Raw genomic sequence first — 17103 nt, 5'->3', positions numbered from 1 at the left:
GCAGAAAGTAGATCGGGATGTACTGCTAGATTGAAGGGGCGGGGGTTGCAGGGCATCGGCAAGCAAGGAAGGGGAGAAGGCGGTAGCTGCTCTCAAGAGTGGGAGCTTTCGAAAGCGGGAGGTTGCAACGGATTTACAGGCAGAGCGCCAGGTCTGACTCGTGAGACATAATCCAGCCGCAAGTTCTGCTGCACAAAACCCACCGAACAGAATGCGAGCGGTGAAAAGCACAGCGGTGGGCTTGCAAAGCTCCCGTTCCTTGGGTTGGATCCAAGAGTAGTCCCACGTTCCCCAACCTGATGCACTTCAGACGAGTTGGACTGCAATCCCCAGCCAGCACAGCCACATCTGGAGGGCACCAGGTTGCAGAAGGATGGAGTAGATCCACGTAAGTCATGACTAACTTAAGACCCACTCTAAGTCTGGATATAACCCATCGCAAGGGAGGGTTGCACAGTGGATCATGCTCTACTCTAAAGTAGCAAGTACAGCGCTTAGCGCCATTTGGATTTTCTGCCTCAGGCACCATATCATAGGCCCAGCCCTAAGAACTGGGAATAATTGAGCTACCTGTGTGTGCGCATGTGTGCATGTTTATCTTTTTGTCAGTCCTAAAAGAAATCAACCCTGACTGCTCATTGGAAGGACAGATACTGAAGCTGAAGCTCAAATATTTTGGCCACCTAACGCGAAAAGAAAACTCCCTGGAAAAGACCCTGAGGCTGGGAAAGTTTGAAGGCAAAAGGAGAAGGGGACGGCAGAGGATGAGATGGCTAGATAGCATCACCGATGCAATGAATATGAATTTGAGCACGCTCCGGGAGAGAGCGGAGGACAGGAAGGCCTGGCGTGCTATGGTCCATGGGGTCACGAAGAGTTGGACACGACTTAACAACTGAACAACAACAACAAATTTGAATTGAGCCTAGGGTTAGTTAGGAATGTATCAAAGTAGCATTTTTAACATGTAAAGGACCTTGCAACATTTATTTAAAAGATCATCCCACAACCCCTGAGGTGGATCTCTACAGTTTTGACCTTATAGATGGGAACTGAGGCTGATTTGACCAAAGCTGCAGGACTTTGAACCCAGACAGCAGCAGGAAGGTCTTGATCTGAAATGAGAATTCCAGTATCTCACTGGCAGTAAATCCTTACCAAACGTCATGGTGTCTCTGTCGCCCTGCCACCAAATCTCTCCCTCTGCTTGGTGTCCAATAGAATCTCTTCTTCCCTGGGGAAATCTTTGGTACCCCCATTACACTACCCCATCCACCTCATGGTCAGGATTTTTTCCCCTCAGTCTGTCAACATTCAAGCTGGTTTTGGGGGGTATCTCCCCTACTTTCCCCCTTTTGTAACCTCGAGGTTAATCCGAGTCTCCATACCTTCTGTGTGTGTGTGCGCGCGCATGCGCAGCACCCTTTGGATTATATTTGAAGACTTGAATCCAAATCAGAAGGAATATTATGAAAGAGGGGTACCTCTGAGTACATGCGGAGCTCTTTTCCCTCAGCCCTTGGCAACTGGAGCCTTTCTTCCAGGCAGGTTGCCAGTGAGCCCATGAAGTCTTAAGCCATGGTGTTTCTTAAAAAAAAAAGGGGGGGGTCAGTGGGGAGAGAAAGTAAGCACTATTCTACCTCCATTGACAAATACGGGGATACAGTCATAACCATTTTGGCGAAACTTTTAAAGTGTGTATCTTCTGGTGATACTTCTGCTAAAGTACATCTGACGCTAGGGAAAGTGGAAGGCCAAAGGAAGAGGGACCGACCAAGGGCAAGATGGATGGATGATATTCTGAAGGTGATGGACTCGACCTTGGGGGAGCTGGGGGTGGCAATGGCCGACAGGAAGCTCTGGCGTGGGCTGGTCCATGAAGTCACGAAGAGTCGGAAGCGACTGACCGAATAAACAACAAGCCTAGTAACATTTGCCCTGACTGGCAGCAGTCTACAACGTGGCCAACTCCTTTCATCAGTCATGTAAACTGCTGATATATTTGTACTATATATGCACAAACTCACAGCTTTAAGGCTGCAATCCTACGCACACTTACTGGGGGTGGAGGGTGCTTCCAGACGAGGCTTTTAGTGTGCAACTGCCTTGCCTCATTCATGGAATTTTACAGGGGGTCCAGACAATGTTGTCCTCCATGCATAGCTCTCCTATGTTTTCCCACTTTTTTCTTACCACAGAAAATCTGCCACATAAGAAAAGGTGGAATCGCTCCTTAAGGGCTTCTATATATTAGCACGAAGACCCTTCCACCTGAAAGCACCCTAAAACTTGCAACTAAACATGCAGAGGATTGGGCTGTAAATATAACTGCCTTTGAATCACCATCAAGGTTTCTCTCCAAACAATATTAACATTCCAGCCCAAGTGAAGAAGTTAGAACTTGTTGACAACTGACACAACTGAGACAAGAACAGCAGAAAGGTGTTTAATCTGTTTGATGCACCAAATAGTTTATTTCTGTTTTTTCATTTCACATCTATGGCTTTGCAGTTCATTTCACAAGCTTTTTAATCCATTCACTTTTTCCAAACTCCAGGTGATTAAAGGCCAGCTCAGATGAAACATCTTAGCTCTTGTGTGGCTGATTTTTTAATAAATAATTAAGCCAGTGCAGGGGAGGGGAGGTGGATTGGGGAGGGGAGGTGGGGGAAGAAGGGCTTAAAACCTTTGCCCTTGCTATGGCCCTGATTCACTGCTATTTGCAGTGGGAAGAAAGCTTCCATTGGTGCAAAGTTTAAAAAATGTTTTTGAGGTCAGGGAACATTACATCCAAATCTGCCATTTATGTCCTTCTTTACAATCAGATGGCGCATGGATGGGATTTTTTAAATGCTGTTAGCATTGTCCTACAGAGTTAAGTCTGTAGTCCTATACGATGTATAGTCTAGTATACACACTTTGAGAATAAATCACATTGATGTGTTTACATCTGAAGCATGTGTAGGACTGAACTGTAAAAGATACATGCACCTGTCTTGAATCAAGTTAGGCCATTGCTCCGGCTAGCACAGTACAGGGATAGCCAGAAGGTATATCTGGATCTACTAGTAGATTTCTGGGTGATTTGCAGGGGATCAGCAAGGATTTCTGACTCCAAATTATTTTGCAGCAACAGAATCCCCTCCTGCCCTAAATTATACTGCTGAAATGAAGAAGCTTGGGGTAACCAGGAGTGGATTTTGGTGTGCAAGGACTGAGCTTCACCTAGTTGTGGTACTCAGAACAAATGCCTGGGCTCAGAATTCTTGACTTCTCAGCGTGTTATCTTTCATACCATGCTCCAGGTGGTGGATCCCAGGATTCTAGTAAAAAACAAAGTAGATTCAACAGCCCCTAGTCTGCCCACCCTGGTCTACCCTGACTTGCAGCAGTTCCTCAAAGATTCAAGCAAGGGCATTTCCATCCTCACTACTGCCCAAGACCCTTAGTGATGTGAGAACTGAATGAGGATCTTCCACATAAAAGCATGCATTTGACCACCCACACGCACAGGCACCCAACAGTAAAATAAGGATGCAAATGAACCAAACACATATGCTTGTCCATACGTACCTTTCATTCCCAATTTGGGATAGTTTAAGAGCTCCAGTTCCTCTGGAGATGCGAAAGAGGGCACAGTGTTTAGCAATACATGTAGATGCACACTCAGAAAGCTGCATATGCCTATAATGTAATCACTCTTGACATGCACCCGCACAGTCGCACAGGCATCCCTTCTCCACATCCCCATAGTGGAATGTTCAACCAGGGATTCGAGGTAAATACATGAGGCTATTAGCCAGAAGAGCAAATTCCAGGTTCAGAGATCATATGCCAGTGGTGAAAGCTGGAGGAAGTGACAAGTATAGAACAGCATTGCAAATCAGTTAATAAAAGTTACTGGCCCACACATGCCTATGTGAGTGATTTGTGCTTACAGGTGTCTCTTCAAACTGGAGTGGGTGCAGGGTTTCTGCTCTGCGGGTGACCCCTTCTTCACTGCCGTACCGATGTACAACCTCCCAATCCAACGCTATGACACAGGGTAAGACAGCCACCTCAAGCTTTAGGCGCTATTCAAGGGCACCACATTTACAGTTTTTGATAATTTGTTTTGCTATGGGTGGAAACAGTGTTTAGACTTAAGATTCCATGTTGTGCAAAGAATGATGTTGGAAGTCATGGGAGCAATATTTATATGTTTCCACTATTGTGCAGTTGTGCTGTTAAAAAACCAAAAGTACACACACAGGCACACCTACACCTGGGCATGCTCAGAAAGGAAGAACTTTATAGTGAGCTGGAAGAGGGGAAAGACAGACAATCAAGGTGAAACCTGGCTACCCTGCCCCCCCATGCCCCACCTCCTGGGGTTGTTCGCAGGAAAAAAAACATTTTAAAGGTCTGCAACACCTCCTGCGCTGTGGAAAGTGCACTGGAATTCTGCATGCAGCAAAAAGCATCAAAACATCAACCTGTTAGTGCTAGAAGGCTCCCATCAGGCTCCAAAAATGTTTTGGAGCTTCCCTGAAAGACTCCAGGTAGCTCTTTTCTCAATGGTTCCAGAAGGCATGTATTCAATTCCCACCCTGCCCCCTTACTCACTTCCTCTTTGCTCTGGCAACATCATCATTCCCAGCTCAGGAACAAGGATGGATCTTTTCTCATTGCAGATGCTTCCTTAAAACTGACAAAGGCATCCATTGGCTCCCTCCTCCCAGCTTGAGGAAGTTTTCTAGACATTGGATGGCTTCCATCTGTTAACCACAGGGGATTATGAGCAAACCTGCTGGCTAAGAGTGAGTCAGTTCTTAAAGAATGAAAAATCCTCTTTGAAAACACTGATTTCAAAAGAAAAATCTTGGGCTAGGGTGGAGCTCCGTAAGAATTGAGCAGGAATGGACACCCCAGCCTGGTATCCTGGAGGAATTTGAGGGTCTCCATACCACACCTGCATGGCAGCAGCTTGGGTGTTGCTGTTTCCCAGCACATTCCTATGCATGTTTACTCAGAAGCAAATTCAAGAGTGTTCAATGGGCCTTACTGCCAGGAAAGTGGGCCTGGATTGCAGCCCTAGAGAGACACTCTGGGTAAAACCCAACATAAGTCCTACTTAAGATTCATTGAAATGACTGAGACTCATGTTAGTCATGACTAACTGAAGTTCCTTTAATTTCAATGGGTCTACTTTAAGTAGGACTGATGTTGGATGTTCCCCTCTCTCCCCACTTCCCATTATTCCAATCAGCACTTCCCTTGCCAGCTGTTCCTCTTGTCCACCCTGGCTCGCTGCACCCCAGCTTTCCCTGTCTGCTCCCCACCCTTCCAAGGCATCCTCTTCTACGTAGCGGCGCAGTTCCGTGGAGAGGGAGCAGCCTTGGAGGAGGCCACCCATGTCTTGGAGATCCAGGCCAGACTTGGCTCCGGCTTGGCCGCTGTCATCCTGAAGGCGTCTTTGCTGCCGGGCTGCCGGAAGCAGCTCTTGCTGGGGCTCAGGCCGGCAAGCCCCCCGGTGGGCTTGGGCGGGCCCCTGGCGCCTGGGTGCACGCGGCTGTGCTTGACGAGGTGGGAGATCTGGCTGAAGCGCTGCTCGCAGACGCGGCAGACGTAGGGCCGCTCGCCCGTGTGCGTGCGCTCGTGCTGCACCAGGGTGGAGCGATCGCTGAAGCGCTTGGGGCAGGCGGAGCAGGGGTAGGGCCGCTCGCCCGTGTGCACCCGCTGGTGGATGGTGAGGTTGGAGCTGTGGCGGAAGGCCTTGGCGCACACGCAGCAGCGGTAGGGCTTGCTGCCACTGTGGATCTGGCTGTGCGTGCGCAGGTTGCAGCTCTGCGAGAACGCCTTGCCGCAGTCCGGGCACTGGTAGGGCCGCTCGCCGCTGTGTGTGCGCAGGTGGATGTGCAAGTTGCTCGGGTGGCGGAAGCGCTTCTCGCACAGCGTGCAGGCGTAGGGCTTCTCGCGCGTGTGCACAAAGCGGTGGCGCCGCAGGTCAGCCCGCTGCTTGAACGCGCGCCCGCACTCCACGCATGTCAGGTCCGAGACCACCGTGGCGCTGAAGGGCGGGTGCCACGTGATGACCGGCAGCGCCGCCGCCTCGTGGAGGGTCACCTGGAGCAGCAGCGGCGGCTGCATCTCCTGCTGGAGGGGGCTCTTCTTCCTCTCGGCCAAGGGTGGCTCCTTCTTCAGCTTGGGGGGCTCGCCCGCAGCCTCGGCTTTATTCCTCAGTTTGGGGGGCTCCCCCACCGACACCGGCTGCTTCTTCAGCTTCGGGGGTCCATCCTGCGGCACCGGCCTCTTCCTCCGCTTGCGGGGCTTGGCAGTCAGAATGGCGGCGGCGGAGTCCTGGCCTCCAGAGGTTTCCTTCGGCAGTGATGGCTGCGGCCCCTTTTTCCTGTGGATAGCTTCTCCTGGGGTTGGCAGCGGAAGCAGCGGAGGCGGCAGCGGCTTCTTCCTCTGGGGGAGGTTTCCATTTGGGGCTGAGGCTTGCCTTTTCGTGGGGCGGGTTCTGGCTGGGGCCATCCCCAGATGTCCCTGCTTCAGAGGCTGCTCCTCAGGGCTGGGAACCCCAAATGCTCCTGCTGGGCCTGAACAGTCCCGAGTTGCTTCTGTTGCTAAGGCCTGTTCTTGTTGTGTCATCCTGGCTCTTTTTGAAAGAGGCCTCTTTTCTGTCACCTGGTCCTTAAAGCCTGGGAGCAGCAAGTTTCCTGGGGTGGAAAGAAGGAAAAGCAGGTGCAAGCTTGCCTCAGAAGGGGACAAAAAGTGATGTCCCATTCTTTAGCTAAGGAAGGAAAGACCATCACTTCACCAGATTTCTTGGCTGTAAGCCCCTTGGGGCACAGATCTGTCTTCGCATTCCTTGGAAAGCATCATGTATAATAGATGGCTCTCTATATAAATCATCTCTATCACTACAGGGGGTGGGGGGGGGAGAGCTCCTCCTCGATACTGAAAGGGACAGGAGGAGGCGTTCTGTTGCCAGATTCTGCACCAGGCCTCCTAGGTTTTATGGCTGCCCTGATTCCCCTACTAGACAGGGAGGCTAAAAGAATGATTATATCTGTTGTTTAAGGACCACAGAGATGACAAGATCCAAGTCATGGTCCAGAAATCTGCATTTCACGCTCTGGCTGCTATGGAGCTGAGGCGAGGGAGTTTTTATTTAAAAGCAAAGACAAGATCTTCACAGATAGAATTGCTAGCATTTCCCCCTGGCAGGGGTAGGGGCTCCTGTGCCTTTCACAGCTGCCCAGGCAGACGTTCAAGCACTGCAGCTTTTCCCAGCACAACGATGCTGCACAACAAGGACCTCCTGCCTGTTCAGAGGTTGTTATCCCTGCCCTCAGGGCTAAAAAGGTCATCCATTCATGGTCTAGAACCTGGTTTCAGATACCCACGTGAGACACCCCTGCATCTGGGGCATCTGTAAGTCTGCACAGCTCCTGTGGAGGCTGACTGCACTGGCTCCTGGTCCATTTCCAGACCTAATCAAAGTGCTGGTCTTGGCCTTGACAGATAGGATACCCGAACAATCCCCTCTCTCCCTATGTGCCTGCCCATGCTTTGAGAGCCTCATCAGAGGCCCTTCTATGGATTCTGAGGTACAACAGGTGGCTACAGGGGAGAAGGGCTTCCCAGTGGCTTTGGAATGTTCCCCTCAGGGAGGCTTGCCTGGTGCCCACCTATATATTTCTGGTACTGGGCAAAGACCTTTGTAAACCTTTTAATCCCTTTAAGAGTGCAATCCTATGTATGTTTAGATTGAAAAATGCCCTACAACTCCCAGCATGCCCCAGCTAGCATGGCTGGCTGGGAAATGCTGGGAGTTGTAGGACTTTTTCTGTCTAAACATGCATAGGATCGCATCCTAAGTCTTCTACTAATGTTACTGCTGACTCCCTATATATATTTCATCTGGTGACATTTAAAAATATATATTCTTATTTATTGTACTGTAGTCCATTGTTTTAAATGGCAAGGTGCCTTGTGAGGGCTTCCTCTAAAAGGATCGGAATTCCTCAGATCAAGAAGGGAGCAATTCTATGTCCCCTAGACAGCACCTGGGGGGCAGAGGGCACATAGGATGGTTCAGTTGCCTGGCTCTAGGCTCATGGACAGGGCTCGGAGCCAGGACACCGCGACCCCTTCCCCATCGCCATCCCCCTCATAGCTGGTGCGGAGAGACCATGCTGTCTACCTCTCTGCCTTCGCAAAACAGAGCCTGGAGATGGGGAAAAGGAGGCGTTCCTGGGGACAATAAGGGGCGGAGGAAGTCTGGGGATGTGGGGCTATGAGGCATCCCCAGCCGCCCCTAGCTTCCCTTCCCTTCCCTTCCCTTCCCTTCCCTTCCCTTCCCTTCCCTTCCCTTCCCTTCCCTGAAGCCTCCGCAAGAGGGGCGAAATCGCCTGTCTAGCTACAATGCAGAACAGGAGGCGTGTCTTGCTCTGCATTGGATATGCGTGAGCCTCCGAGTTTGGAGGTTGATGAGTATGCAGGTGCATCCCATAGGGCTGCGCTCTAAATATAAATAATATACCATTCATGGACTTGGCTTTACACCTCAGCCCTCACATTCCATATTTTACTAGCCTATTGTAGCATCAATCAGCTGTACACATATACCTAACTACTCGAGCTAGATATATTTTACTCTAGCTGCAGATTTCTGGTTGCTGAATTTGCAGTTACAGGACTACTTCTACTAGCAGTACTATTACTATTGCAGAATTCTTAAACATTAAGATAGCGTCACAGGCCCTACTCTCCGGCTCACCAGCACGAACCATTAGGCTGGCGGGTGCTAGGGACAGGGTTTCTCAGTGGTGGCCCCACACCTCTGGAACTCCCTCCCCAGGGAGACATGTATGGCCTCATCACTGCTCGCTTTTGAAAAAACAAACACCTGAAGACAGACTTATTCTAGTGTGCATTTGGTACCTAAACATAATTAGCTGCCACTGCTTCTGCTGTGTGTCTGTTTAAGTGTAATTTGTATGTTTCTATTTTTGGGATATGTAAACCACCTTTCAGTACCCTGAAAAGCGAGTTACAAATCTTTTATAAATAAATTATAAATCTTGATAGTCCAATCTTCCATGTTTGCTTTACAAAATTCATAAACCATCATGCTAAAACAACCGATTAAGGGGGCTCTCACTTTTTTCCCTCTGGTACGGAGTGCTTTTAATAGCTGTAGAATAAACAGGGCTAGTGACCAAATTAGGTGAATCACAGCTAAGTTCCCAATTTAATCTCCTTCCTCACCTGTGAATTGACTCCTTGGAGCATCTCTTGTCATGGCATCACTCTGAAAACAGAGTTCTCCTCCTTGCTGTATCTGGGCAATTACCTCAGGCTTCTCCAGAGGAACTCCTGCCAAAAAGGAAAGGAGAAGAGGGAGATCTGTCAGAGCAGGATCAGAGAATACTTAAAGGCAAAGCAATGTCATTGCCCATGGCATGTCTACGTAACACTTTTAAAACCAGGTTTTGATCCTGTTCTAACTGCCATGGCTCATGACCAAGAAACTCTGGGAGAATAAGTTCTATAAAGGGGCTACTAGCAACCTGGTGCCTGCCAAATGTTTTGGACTACAATTCCCATCAGCCCCAGTCAGCATGGCCAATGGTCAGGGATTATGGGAGTTGTACCCAAAGGTTTGGAGGGCAACAGGTTGTCTGACCCAGAAAGATCTTTAATGAAACTTTTTCAGTAACCTCACAGTTGTTCAGGAGAAAGCTCTGGAAGTCAGGGTTACTATTTTAGTGGAAAGGTGGGATATACATTAAATAAATAAACAAACTGGATGAGACACCAATTAGCAACTGAGTGCTAGGGAGAAGGGGGCTGATGCAGACTGGGAGCGCAGCAGGGGGCAAAGGTTAAAGCCCATGTTAGGTTCCCAACCTAGATCAATTGCTCCCCTTCCCACCTGCTATTTCCTTCTGAAAAATGATTCATAATTGTGTGAATGGCTTCTAATACAGTTTTGGCCCTTAAAGAGGATTCAACCACTTTACATTTGTAGTGTGCCTGCCAAATATTCTTGGTTATAAAAAAGTCACACCTCCGTGGGCAGTGAATCACATGCCTGGAAGGGAATAGGAGATCATAACCTCCCTCCACAAGGCAAGACCCTTTATACAATGGCACGTTGTATTCCCCACCTCGCTCCTGATTAACTCTGCAATCCAGATCACAAAGTGCATCACACAGAACGCATTGGACCATGGTGTCCTGGACCAGGAGTTTGTGGAACATGCAGGGGGTTCATGCAATTGAACATGGAACGTGGGAAGCTGCCTTATACAGCGTCAGATCATCAGTCCACATAGCCCGGCATTGTTGACAGTGTCTGGCAGTGGGTCTCCAGGCTTTCAGGCAGGAGTTATTCCAGCCTTACCTGGAGATGCCAGGGATTGAACCTGGGACCTTTTGCATGCAAGCATGGACTCTACCACTGAGCTACAGTTCCTCCCTGCAGGAACAGGCAACCACCTCCACCCCCAAACTAGTCCCACTAGTCAATCCAGCATGAAGGGGAAAACATCCTTTTCTGACTACAAGTGTTCTTAACTGGAATCATACGGGAAAGAATTAGCCCTAGGCCCCTATGCTGTTGCCATGGAAACAAGAGCGAGGCCTACCCAAGCAGGCCAATCCTCACCCAACGTGGACACATTCTGGAAATTCTCCAGCATGACATCACGATACAGTGCTCGTTGCTCCTCTGTTAGGAGGGCCCACTCTTCATCGGAGAACTTTACACAGACGTCTTTGAATGGCACGGGTGGCTTTTGTGGTTGGGTGGGAGGAAACAGGCATGTTTAGAAATGGAATGGAGCAAAACCAAATGCCAAATCCCATCAATCCCCAAATGCACTAAGGGAAAAGACCCTTTTTCTCAGGCCTTCTGATTTAGCACTAGGAAAAACTCAACAGCCTCTCTCAACTCAGCTGTGGAACCTGAACAGTATCCCCAAACAGGAGGTATAGCAAAGCCTCCATTCTCCCTGTCCCAATTCATGTCATTTTATTTCTCCCCATACTCTTGCCAGTGACTGCTCTGATGGCCACTTCACACTTTACAAAAATCCTGCAAGGACTGTGTAGGGAACAGCCCAATTCCCACATTCAGACCATAGGGCAGCCTTCCCCAACCGGGTGCCCTCCAGATGTATTGAGCTACAACTCCCACATCCCCTAGCCAGCCATGCTGGGAATCATAGTTCCAACACATCCAGAGGGCATCAGGATGGGGAAAGCTTTGATAGGGTGTGATGCTCCTACCTATGTGTAAACCACTGCATGTACGTACACTCAGTGCTACAGCACATGTGTGACAATTTATAAGCATGTGCATAGAAAACAGGAAGCTCCCTTATACAAGTCAGCTCATTAGTTTATCTAGCCCAGTACTGTCAACACTGTCTGGCAATGGCTGTCCAGGATTTCAGGCACAAATGTTTTTGTCCCAGGCCTACATGGAGATGCTGGGGCCCAAACTTGGAATCTTCTGCATGCAAAGCATGTGCTCTACCACTGAGCTATGGTCACAGGTTATATGATCTACAAAGTGGGTTCACCAAGCAAGAATTCTGACATTTCCTACTTACTGAAGTGACTACACAGAAGACAAGTAGGAAACTACAGTGGACAGACCATAGCGCGGTGGCCCCAGGTTTGCATGCAGAAGGTCCCAGGTTCAATCCCCGGCACCCCTGGTTCCAAGGATCAATTAGGAGACGATGGGTCAAGCCCAAGGCAGCATAGCCAATGGCCAAAAATGCTGGGAGTTGTAGTCCAAAACATCTGGCAAACCACCAAGTTGGGTTAGATGGGCAGATAGTATACGGCCTGTGTTATGTCTCAATGACTTCCTGGTAGGACCACCTCAGAATTGAATGAGACTTCAGGGGACAAGGAAGATCCTACCACTGGCCTAGTGTTTGCAGGGGTCTAGGGGAGTCAGAGGATGCCGACAGCACTCCTAAGAACACTATGTGGGGTGATGCCCCATTCAAAGAAGCCACAGAAGAACCAAACTGTCCTAACTGGTCATCATCCTTTCTGCTCCAGGTCTACCAGGATCAACGCCAGGAGCAAAGGCAGCAGCATGACTGAATGGAAGCCCAAACTCAGAGGCAAAGTGCTCATCTGGCAGCATGTCAAATATTTCTGAGCCCTACTCATGAGGATGCATGCTCTGGATCAGGGCCCTAATGATAAGCAGGGAAGGGCTGGAGCAGCAGCATCACCTATAAAGTGGCTCAACTGGATTCTTAACATTGCTGAAACAACACCTCTCTTTCTATGCTACATGTTGGACAGCTCTCCTGCTAACCTGAACTGCCTTATCCTTGATTTACAGGACTGCTCCTGGTAAGGTAGAATTTGACCCATAGTGCAGGGCTAGCTGGAGTGGGACAGCCTGGTTATAAGGCAGCTACCTATTATTATTATTGTTATTGTTATTAATATTATTTATTTCATTTCTATACCACCCAATAGCCAAAGCTCTCTGGGCGGCTCACAAAAATTGTAAGCTACAAATTGCAGGGAATTGCAGTCCAACACATCTGGAGGGCACCAGCTTGGGGGAAGTTGGTATAATGTGTACGCTCAGTTTAAGTACCTAGCATAAGAAAAAAACCACCCAGGATTAGCCAATGACTGAAAACAAACAGGAAGAATATCCTATATGAAGCAGCCTCTCTGCCACCTCTCCCATTCCTCTCACCTCACTTCCCAGCTGGAAACCTTCAGCGAGATCCACCGCCTGGGCGCAGGTCTTGGGACTGCATTCCCTGACCCAGCTTTGCATTTCCTGCGGCAGGATGGCCAGGAACTGCTCCAAGATCAGCAGCTCCAAGATCTGCTCTTTGGTGTGCTTCTCCGGCTGCAGCCAGCGTTGCCCAAGTGCCCGGAGCTTCCGGCAGGCATCTCGGGGGCCCTTGGCCTCCTGGAATTGGAACCGCCTGAAGCACTGGCGTTGTGTCTCCGTGGTGATGCCGTACCAATGCAGGATGCTCCCCTTGGCCACATCATAGCCGTGAGCCAAGTCGCAGTCCAAGACGCTGCAGGCTAGGAGGGCTTTGCCGCTCAGGTATGGCTTCAGCTGGGCCAGCCACTCTTTCCTAGACCAGTGGTGGGCCCGGGCCGTCCACTCAAAGGCCTCCAGGTAGGATTCAATATCATCCTCCCGGTGGAGTTGAAGCACCCACGTGTTTTTCAGTGGAAGAGACACGGTTGGCATAACCTCAACAGGGGCATCAATGCCTTTGCCAAGTTCCTCAGACACACCCGCTGGCCCTAGGTTCTTCATAGGACTGTCAGCTCCTTCAGCTTGTGGCTTTTCACTGATGTGTGGCAAAGACTGGGTGCCCATTGCCTGCAATACTTGCTGCCAGGCGTCCTCCCAGCACTGGGGCACCCTGGGGTGCACCTGGTGTGGCACCATATGGCACAGCAGCTCTTCAATGGTCCCACAATGTACCACACTGGGCAGCTCATTGGCCTCCTTGGGAGCTGGCTCCGTCTGGATCTGCGTGATGAGGGCTGACCCCGTCTCCGCCGTGGTAGCCATTTTCTTTGCCTTTCCAACCCTGTGCCTTGCAGCTTATAAAGTCTTTTTCTCAGGAAGTTGCTGGGCTGCACTCAATTGCCAGCTGTATTCTAACAGAACTGGGCTGGGAAATAAATATTGACACTGAAATTGGTTGCAAAATGCTTTCCATGAGAACAGAAGGACTGAAGGCATCCAACAGCATTCTCGTCTAAAGAAGCAATGCTTCCAAACATGTCCTTCTGAATAGAGAGTGGAAAGAAGCAAAAGGTTTAGCCTACAGAGAAGCTGCGTTATGGGTGCATGTTAAGGAACAAGTTCCTAACCCCAGTGCCAGCTCCAGTTAAACATTTAATGGGACAGCAGACTGGTTTGTTCCTTATCACAGAATGGGGAGTTCTGGTTGTGGTTTGTTTTTAAATTGCAGAAATCTAAGCATGCCTTCTCCATACGCAGTGTAAACTACTTCCACGGGGATGGGTGGAGGATTGGATATAAGATCAATTACGCAAAAGGAGGGAGGCAGAACAGAGACCAGCAGCCATGGGTTAGAACAGTCCAAATCCCAGGCTGAAACAAGCCACCGTGCCATAAACTGATTAATTAAGTCTTAAGGATGAGTTCTGCACTACAGGAAACTACAGGAGAAAAACAAATAGCCTGACATTTGCACCTTTACAACGGGCTAGCTGAGAGACAAAGAACATGTGTCATTTGCCACCTTGGCTTCTCCCTTTCTCGTGGTCTTTTATTCCTTGCCTCTGAATAAATGTCTAGGATGGTAAGTATCAAATTTATAACCACTGCCTTTTTTCCAAAATGTTTGACTTTTGCTTACATTTGAGAGGGTTCTTTTCTTTCCTTGCTTAAAAATTCCTCTTTGGGGATAACCAAAGAAGAATTGTTTGCTTCTTTGGCCTCTTCTTTTGCATTCCAGCAGCAAAGGGCCAGGTCAGATCACTAAGTGACCGGAAACCAGACTCTGGAGGTGAAGAGGTCTGTGATGATTCTCCTGTGCTGACAGGGGAGGGGAGGCTGATGAAGATAAAGACTCTAACAAGGGTAATCTGCATCGTGTTACTGCTTGGAGTGATGCAAGCAAGAGGCCCTCCTGCAAACGCAGTTTGCTCAGCTCTTGTATTAGCAACACACCCTGGTGACACATGCAAAATGAAACGGAAGTAATGCCTGGCTTACAAATGATTCTACAAATGGTATTTTGAGTTTCCTGCATTGGTGAATCAACCAAAGAGAGCCACATGCATGCGCATGATTTTATATTCAATTTTAAAATGGCTCTCTCCCACAAGGAGCTTATCACAGCTGCTTTCTAGGAATGTGCCCTGCAAAGGAAAAAAAAACAAACCATCGGAGCTGGGAGTAAGATAGGGACCCCTCCCCATACACCAGTCTTTCCCATGCTGGTGTCCCACCAGATGGGTTGGGCCATAATTCCCATCATGTTGCAGTCCAACACATCTGGAGGGCACCAGGGTGAGGAAGGCTGCCATAAACTATTTTTGTTAGGGATGCCCTCAAGGCTGTTTCACCCAAGACAGAATGTCCTACATGGAAGCCAACTGAATTATATTTATTACATTTGCATACCTGGTAAATATACACACAGTGAGCATTTTATCTTCAGGAAAACCCTATTATGTAGGTTAGCCAGACAGAGAGACTGACTTGCCAAGGGAGTTTCACAGTTGAGCAGGAACCAGAACCAAGGCTTCCTACATCCAAGTGCAATGCTCTAGCCACCACACTGCATTATATTCTGCCAAGTAGCCTTTGCTCCCTTTTTCACTAAAAGAAGAACAAATCCAAAGGCAGGGGTCAAACCATTCCCCCTCTCCTCCAACCTAAAATGCCAGGTCTTAATATAACCCTACACCCCACTCCCCAAAATGTGCTCATCGCTCGGAGAGGCAAAAGTGAGACCCGTAGCCAGTGAACTTCATACCTAGATGTTTATATGATATGTCACCTGCTTTTTGATATCCTGGGCCAAGCTTCATCCACAGCTGATGTGGACACACATGCTCAAAACACTTGAACAACTCCCTAGCTGCCTCCCGGCTTTTTTCAGCCTTCACCCCCATTGTACAGCACCCACTTTTGTGGGACCAGCCCCGCAGCAACACCCTTGATGTTGGCACCTCACACATTGCGCCTGCTTGTTCAGATGTCTGCCTTTAAAAAAGCACATCCTGCCCTTACATCATATATTAATTATACATATGCACAAGCACGCTAAATAAATACGCACCTTCTTTCTACGTAGGGCTCCTCCTCCACCTCTCCAGTGGCAGTATTGCCTCCCCTTGCCCTGTTTCTCTCCCAGATCCTTGTCTGTTCCTCCCTCCGTACACCCCTGTGCTAAACGCACTCCTGGGTCCCTACGCACAGCCGGCCCGCAAGTGCACTTCGACTTTTCCCTGCAACTAAGCACAGTTCGACATTCCTGTATCTCCTGCAACATCCCTACCCCTTAAAGCCATTTCCCCCCATGCGTCCACAGTCCTGATCTCCCCACAAACGTCCTGCCCCCTTTCCTGCGTGGTCCCCCCTTCTTTTTGGCATCTGCCCCTCTGATCTTTCTCTCTCTCTCTCTCTCTTCCCACAGTCCTACTTGCTTGAACAGGCGGAACCTGTTCTGCAACTGCCCAATCATAGACATCTGGAGGAGGTTATTTTAAACCTCTAGAATGAAGTATGGGATAGGCTGCAAAGCCTGTCATTCTGGAAGACTGTTGTACTGCCACCTCTCCCTCCCTCCTTCCCTCTCTACATTTGCCTGCAGTCGTCTTACTCAGTTAAATCCACAGATCCTTTACTGACCGCACAAACTGCTACCAAAGTAGAAAATTTTTGATCACACACAGCCACTGACTCGCTCACCCAGGAATGGGGATAAACATTCTTCCCCACGCTCCTTTTTTTAAAAGTTCTGTATTCGTCAATCACTTCCTGGCATATAGAAGGGGAAGAAATGGAAGGAGTGACAGATTTTACTTTCTTGGGCTCCAAGATCACCGCAGACGGTGACTGTAGCCATGAAATTAAAAGACGCTTGCTCCTTGGGAGGAAAGCTATGGCAAACCTAGACAGCATAGTAAGAAGTAGAGACATCACCTTGCTGACAAAGGTCCGTCTAATCAAAGCTATGGTTTTCCCAGTAGTAATGTATGGCTGTGAGAGCTGGACTATAAGGAAGGCTGAGTGCCGAAGAATTGATGCTTTCGAACTGTGGTGCTGGAGAAGACTCTTACGAGTCCCCTGGACTGCAAGGAGGTCAAATCAGTCAATCCTAAAGGAAATCAACCCTGAGTGCTCATTGGAAGGACAGATACTGAAACTGAAGCTCAAATATTTTGGCCACCTAATGCGAAGAGAAAACTCTCTGGAAAAGACCCTGATGCTGGGAAAGACTGAAGGCAAAAGGAGAAGGGGACAGCAGAGGATAAGATGGCTAGAAAGCATCACCGATGCAATGAATATGAACTTGAGCACACTCTGGGAGAGAGCGGAGGACACGAAGGCCT

The 17103-nt window shown here is 49.0% G+C and overlaps 1 protein-coding gene and 1 long non-coding RNA gene across 2 annotated transcripts; one reads left to right on the top strand and one right to left on the bottom strand.

The window, feature by feature from the left end:
* The first annotated feature begins 43 nt into the window (after nt 1-43).
* Nucleotides 44-13705, top strand: LOC146342154 (uncharacterized). The gene is made up of 3 exons (XR_014783913.1): nt 44-388; nt 3941-4045; nt 12073-13705. It is a non-coding gene; the product is annotated as an uncharacterized LOC146342154 (long non-coding RNA).
* On the bottom strand, nt 2449-16182 carry LOC146342153 (uncharacterized). The gene is made up of 5 exons (XM_084805739.1): nt 15828-16182; nt 12734-13682; nt 10661-10787; nt 9259-9366; nt 2449-6701 (listed from the first exon to the last, which is right to left on the bottom strand). The coding sequence occupies exons 2-5, from the start codon at nt 13577-13579 to the stop codon at nt 5341-5343; spliced, it is 2442 nt and encodes an 813-aa protein (XP_084661865.1). The 5' UTR covers nt 13580-13682; nt 15828-16182; the 3' UTR covers nt 2449-5340.
* Between the last annotated feature and the right edge of the window lie 921 nt (nt 16183-17103).

This window comes from Heloderma suspectum, chromosome 6 (assembly GCF_057233095.1).
Source record: "Heloderma suspectum isolate Gila_16-S chromosome 6, 16-S_ref, whole genome shotgun sequence".
Classification (NCBI taxonomy): Eukaryota; Metazoa; Chordata; class Lepidosauria; order Squamata; family Helodermatidae; genus Heloderma; species Heloderma suspectum.
This window is presented reverse-complemented; position numbering and strand designations above follow the sequence as displayed.

Excerpts from the sequence above, each read along its gene's own strand:
- LOC146342153 (XM_084805739.1), bottom strand. The coding sequence starts at position 13,579 with ATGGCTACCACGGCGGAGACGGGGTCAGCCCTCATCACGCAGATCCAG. Across the intron at positions 10,788-12,733 it reads GTTTCCAGCTGGGAAGTGAG|CCACCCGTGCCATTCAAAGA; the intron begins GTGAGAGGAATG and ends CAACCACAAAAG. Across the intron at positions 9,367-10,660 it reads CCAGAATGTGTCCACGTTGG|GAGTTCCTCTGGAGAAGCCT; the intron begins GTGAGGATTGGC and ends CCTTTTTGGCAG.